At 40.6% G+C, this 6,224-nt stretch overlaps 1 protein-coding gene across 1 annotated transcript in view; it reads left to right on the plus strand.

The window, feature by feature from the left end:
• LOC308520861 (uncharacterized protein) overlaps positions 1-2,556 on the plus strand; it is a gene marked incomplete at both ends in the record, with an annotated part of 6,101 nt that extends 3,545 nt beyond the window's left edge. Inside the window, 1 exon segment of the mRNA XM_081093568.1 lies at positions 2,501-2,556. Coding sequence (XP_080949694.1) covers positions 2,501-2,556 — 56 coding nt within the window.
• Between the last annotated feature and the right edge of the window lie 3,668 nt (positions 2,557-6,224).

Consider the following 6,224-nt stretch of genomic DNA (forward strand, 5'->3'; position numbering starts at 1 on the left):
GGCTTCCAGTGCATATATTGGGATAGCTCATGAGACTCAAGGGTAACAATGCAGCCGGTATCAAAAGTGTCTGGAGTCAAGAGCTCAAACTCCCATTAAGTACTGTCTCCTGATCTGCTGTTCTCTGTATGTTCGCTTCATTCCCAGCTCCTGGCAGTCTAGCTTTCTTTATTTTACAGTTATGGGGCGGGTGGGAAGTAACCAAGTCCAACTTCCCTGAAAAGTCAATGCGATCGCTTAAGCTTGGGCCAGGCGTCTCGTGCTGATCTGGCCTGTTTGAGCCAGTGGGGCAAGATCATGTGGTTCCAACATAGCTGCTGAGAATGCAGTTTTATGGATGGGGCAGGGGCAGGGTTGTTGGCTCTTGAATTAGGTAGGCTCCCTTTTGGTGGGGACCACATATCGAGGTATGCACTACATCAATCACTGTATTAAAACCTTATGATTTCTATCTTTGGTGTAATGCAGAGAAAATCTTTCTCTAATCCCACAATTATATTGACACACATTTTTCATTTTCTTCCAATATTTTTATTTCTTTTTTATTCACCTGGAATCTATTTAACTACAAATTATGAGATAAGGACCTAACTTTAAAAAATATTTTGTCAGTTATCTCATCACCGATTATTTAATAATTCATTCTCTTCAAACTGATTTAAAATATCAGTTTTTTCATATATAAAATTCTTGTGTGTGTGTGTGCGTGCCCGCATGTGTGTGTGTAGATATAATACTGTTTCTGGGATTTTCCATTGGTTAGTTCATCTATTGCTGTTTTAAATATATATTAATACTTAAAAAATAATATGTATGCTATGAAAGCAAGTTCTCCTATTGGTTTTAAGTTTCTTAGAGGAACAATTATCTATACTAATAAAAAGGTAATATGCTAATTAGACTGAACATCTTCCAGATGTCCTTCCGGTCAAAGCCATGGTGGTGGGGGTTGAGGCAGAGGCAGTTAGGAGTGATCAGGCTGGCTGGGGAGGGAAGTTAGGGGCAATCAGGCTGGCAGGGGAGGGCAGTTAGGGGCAATCAGGACAGCAAGGGAGCAGATAGGGGGCGATCAAGCTGGCAGGGGAGCAGTTAGGGGGTGATCAGGCCAGCAGGGGCAGTTAGAGGGCAATCAGGCCAGCAGGCAGAGGCAGTTAGGGGCGATCAGGCAGGCAGGGGAGCAGTTAGGGAGCAATCAGGCCAGCAAGCAGAGGCAGTTAGGGGGTGATCAGGCCAGCAGGCAGAGGCAGTTAGGGGCAATTAGGCAGGTAGGGGAGCAGTTAGGGGGCAATCAGGCCAGCAGGGGAGCAGTTAGAGGCATCAGGCCAGCAGGCAGAGGTGGTTAGGGGTGATCAGGCAGGCAGGCAGGCAAGCAGATAGGAACCAGCAGTCCCAGATTGCAAGAGGGATGTCCGACTGCCGGTTTAGGTCCAATCTGTGGTTTAGGCCCATGGATCGGGCCTAAACCGACAGTCAGACATCCCCCAAGGGGTCCTGGATTGGAGAGTGTGCAGGCCGGACTGAGAGACCCCTCCCCTGTGCATGAATTTCATGCACCAGGCCTCTAGTATATATAATTGCCCAGCACAGTTCTTTATGGATGCTAGATAATGATGATAATTATCATTTCTATAGAAGATATATACATGATGAAATATAAAGTATGTATTATTTTATAGTTTTCAGTGTGCTTTCATAAAGTGTTGTACATCATCTGGAAAAGAGCAAAATAAGGGCCTGGCTGTCTTGGCTCAGTGGTTGCATGTCAACCTATGAACCAGGGAGCTATGGGTTTGATTCCCAATCAGGGCACATGCCCAAGTTGCAGGCTTGATCCCTAGTGTGGGGCATGCAGGGGGCAGCCAATCAATGATTCTTTCTCATCATTGATGTTTCTATCTCTCCCTCTCCCTTCCTCTCTGAAATAAATAAAAAATATTTTTTATAAAAGAGCAAAATAAGGGGTGATTTTGGCAAAGTTTTCTTAAAGGGTCAGATAGCAGATAGTTTAGGGTTTGAGGGGCATAGAGTCTCTGCTGTGACTATGGTAGCATGAGCACAACTATGGACAGTATATAAACAAATGCTCTGTCCGTACCTCAATATTATTTGGGGACCCTGAAATTTGAATTTCATATAATTTTGACATCAGGAAATATTCTTCCTTTGATTCCCCTCCCAACTATTTAAAAATGTAAAGACCATTCTTTGCTGGTGGGCTGTATAGATACAGGCAGTGGAACATATTTGGCCTATGAGCCATAGTTTGCAGGTTCCTGCCATAGGAGATGCTGGATGCTCTGTGTCCACCCAGAGTCACACCTTATTTTGCTAATAGGATCCTGATTTCATGTGAGGAAGCTTTCTCTCCCTCGACCTCTCATTGAAGACTATCCATCAGTTCATATGCTTCAGCTTGTGCTGTAGGAGCACACGTTAGCCTCGGCTCCAGTGACTGGCTCAATTGGAGTGAATTTGGGGTCTGCGTGCTCTCCTTCCACAGGAACTTTTAGCAGCAAGGAATATGTGAGCCTGGAGATACCAGAGGCTACCACATGAATCTTAAGAATGAAGCTGACACAGCAGAAGGCCAAGCTAAGAAACTAAGACCCTGAATTTTGATTACATTTTTGGAGCTCCTGGATCAAGCCACTCATGATACTAAACACCCCCAAGGCTTTTCTGCTACATAAATATATACATTTTCTTTCCTATTTAAGTTAGTTTGAGTTTGGGCTTTTGGTCACAACAGGACACTAACTGAGGCAAAATTCGTTACCTCTCACATTTGTTATAACTGTAAAACAAAAAGTGTAAAATTAGATGCCAATATAATCACTAATCCAGGCAAGTTCAAACGAATAATGTTTTTATGTTTTGTTTTGTTTTACTGGAACTGAATTCCTTCTCCCAATGGGAATATGGCATTGGCCAATACGTGTGGGTTGTGTTGAGCTCTGGCATACCTTTGTGTCCTACACATATGGTGTGTGCTATGCTTCATCGCCTTTCTCTGTTTGAACGATTGCAAAACCTTTATTCACAGAGCTTGCTGTGACAACATTCAGCCGTCTCTTGGTACAAATATTTAATTTACATAAGTCTGCCTTTGTACTGTCCTTAGTTGCTAAAACAAAGAAGAGCATTATTGTGCTTGCCTTTCAAATTATATTGATACCAAATTTAAGTCTCATTTTATGAGATTACTTCAGCTAAAGTCTCTGATCTGGGAAAATATGTTTCAATTATTAATTGAAGAGAGAAGCTTTGTGCTTTTAACAGGAAATGAATTCAACTGTGGTGACTGTTTCAGTTTGCCATTGGGACATGCCAGTTCTCAGTGATTGGGAAGCCTGGGATGTCTAAAGCTGTAGCATTCATTTTGGCCCTGCTTCTGCACCTTCCTTCCACCGACTCCCACCTGTCCCATAATTCTGCTCACTAGTGTGGTCTGTTACTTCTATTAGAAATTTTAGCTCTAGACAGTTTGGCTCAGTGGATAGAGTGTTGGCCTTCGGACCGAAGGGTCCTGGGTTTGATTCCAGTCAAGGGCACATACCTCGGTTGCAGGCTCCACCCCGGCCCTGGCGTGCAGGAGGCAACCAATTGATGTATTTCTCTCACATCAATATTTCTCTATGTCTTCCCCTCTTCCCTCCACTGTCTCTAAAAATCAATAGAAAAATATCCTCAGGTGAAGATTAAAAAAATTTTTTTTTAACTAATTGTACAATTTTTTAGTCTCTTTGTCTATAATTGCATATAAAGTGTTCATACTGTCTTTTAGTTGGAGTATGATAATCTGTACATGTACTGCTTGTTTTAACCAGGAATGGTTAGTTAATCACCAATTGCTCCAATCTAGCAAAGAGACCTCAAAAACACTGTGGCTTATAATATGAGGCATCTATTTTCTTGCTCACAGGGCTGTAGGTTAGCAGGGTAGCTCTGCTTCCGGCTGCAGGTGAGTGCAGCTTGGCTCTTGGCTTTCTTTCTAGTGTAGGGCTGCCTGTGTATCTTACTCTGGGGCCCAGGCTGAAGGGAGAGGAGCTAGGTGGTGCACTCTCTCTTCGTGGCAATCACAAGAGTGCTGCAGACGGGGCCAAAGGATGCAAAGACATTGAAGTCGTTTGTGCATGTCATGTTCACTGATGTTTCATTGACTAGAATAAGTCACATGGTGCAACCTCAGTACAAAGCTGGAAGACAGCCACCTACTCTAGTATGCTGTAGGTTTACATGGCTGGGGATGGAGAGATTGTGACTAATCCCATCGAGTGCATATGGCTTTACTTTGTATGAACTCTGTCTCTGCTCCTCCCACCTACGGATCTCAATTTCTATTGCTAATATGCCCTGTGGGAGGGAGAGGGCTTTCTATATAGCTAGCTTGAATTTTAAAGAAAGAGAATAGTTTCCAGATAGTTTAATGCCATAAATTCAATAGCTGTTGCAGCTGAGTTTCCATTTTTACTCAAACTTCTGGCTTCTTTGTTGATTTATTTTTATGATTATATTTTATTATTTTTTTGGTTGATTTTAGAGAGGGAGGTAGAGGGAGAGGAGAGGAGAGAGAGAGAGAAACACTGATGTGAGAGAAACATCAATCATTTGCCTTCTCTAAATGCCCCAACAGGGGACCAAACCCACAACCTGGGTGTGTGCTGACCGGAAATCGAACCTGTGACCCTCCAATACACTAGATGATCCAACTAAATGAGCCACACCAGCTAGGGCTATGACAAAATATTTTTAAATGTTTTAAAATAAAATTATCTTTAATTTTGTGTTCTAATGCAGTTAAAAATAAACATGTAAATGATTCTGTTGTTTGTTGTATACTTAAATATACAAAGCAACGTGTCAGAGACAAGGGTCTCACTCGCCGGCAGTTTTATAGGCCCTAACATATTGCTGGGCATATGATATGTGCTCAATAAATACTTTTCCACTGAAGTACATTTTTTTATTCACTAACATTTATTACTGATCCACAGGTAGTAACTTATACCTTAACAGACATCTTCTTTTCTAATATAATGATGTATATATATAATCAATGTCCTTCAACTTCATTAGTGTCTGTTACACCAAAAAGGTGTTTATAATATGAAACATAGAAAAGCAATAAGTTTGTGTTCGCTCTTTTTAGGACTAATACAAATTGTTGATTGCTTTTTCTTTTTAGGTCTGTTTTTAAAATTATTTATTTACATAATCTTCTAAGAGTCCTTAGAAAAAAATCTAAATAGGTAGTTATAAATATGTATCAATATAGGCAAAATCTACTAACTTTCAAGTTTATAAATATCAACCAATGAAAATACCACTTAACATTACTTTTAAAAAGCATTTAAGTTAAAATTACATATGATATAGATATAAAAGGATAATAATGCATGAGAAAGGTAGTAAAAAAAAGTAAGTGCTTTCTGAAAGAGTATATCCTTCTTAGAAGGAAGTAAATTAATTTCAAGAGTTGATTTCATGAAAACTGATTAAATTATAAAACAGAAATAACTTAATTGAAAGTTTGCTTTTTATGATAGGTCATCTACTTAGGAGAAGAGCAAGACTAAAGCAACTAAATGCCTTCTTGGGTCTTTTTCAGTTATTTGGAAAATGTAGGCTATTTCTTTTGCTTTCTTACAGGAAACATTTATTATAGTTTAAACATGCACTAATGTCTCAAGTTAAAATCATCTTGCCAGATATACTTCTGGCGTAAAAAAAAAGAAAGGAAACTCATATTTATGAAGTGTCTACTATATGCTTGGTAAGGTGCTAGACACAAAGACTTGTTGAGCTGAGGAACACTCTCATTTCAGAAACTAGGCTCAGAATGTTTGTGACTGTCTTCTGACTCCAAAATCATGTACTTTGGCATGAGCCAAAACCCAAGGAAACTGTTCACTTGATAATGCAGTAAACTGGCATGAATTCCACTTGCAAGTTCAATAATTGCAGTGTAGAGAAACCAAGTTTTATTTAGAGATAAACAAACTAACTGTGTACAGATGTTTTGCAGTAGACAAATCAGAGTGGTCCAAAGTCCTACAGTGGGTATTCCCCAGTGCCACATAAGAGGTCGCCAAAATGATTCAAACGTGAATCTGTCCACTAGACGCGCCTCAGCCCTGGGCCTGAGTGGACACGTGGACGTCTCCTGGCTGGAATTTCTCCTTGCTCCTGTGGTTGTCTCTGCAGTGCCTGCTGCGTGACCTTCT

The sequence above is a fragment of the Myotis nattereri genome, assembly GCF_964212035.1.
Source record: "Myotis nattereri genome assembly, chromosome: 6".
NCBI lineage: Eukaryota > Metazoa > Chordata > Mammalia > Chiroptera > Vespertilionidae > Myotis > Myotis nattereri.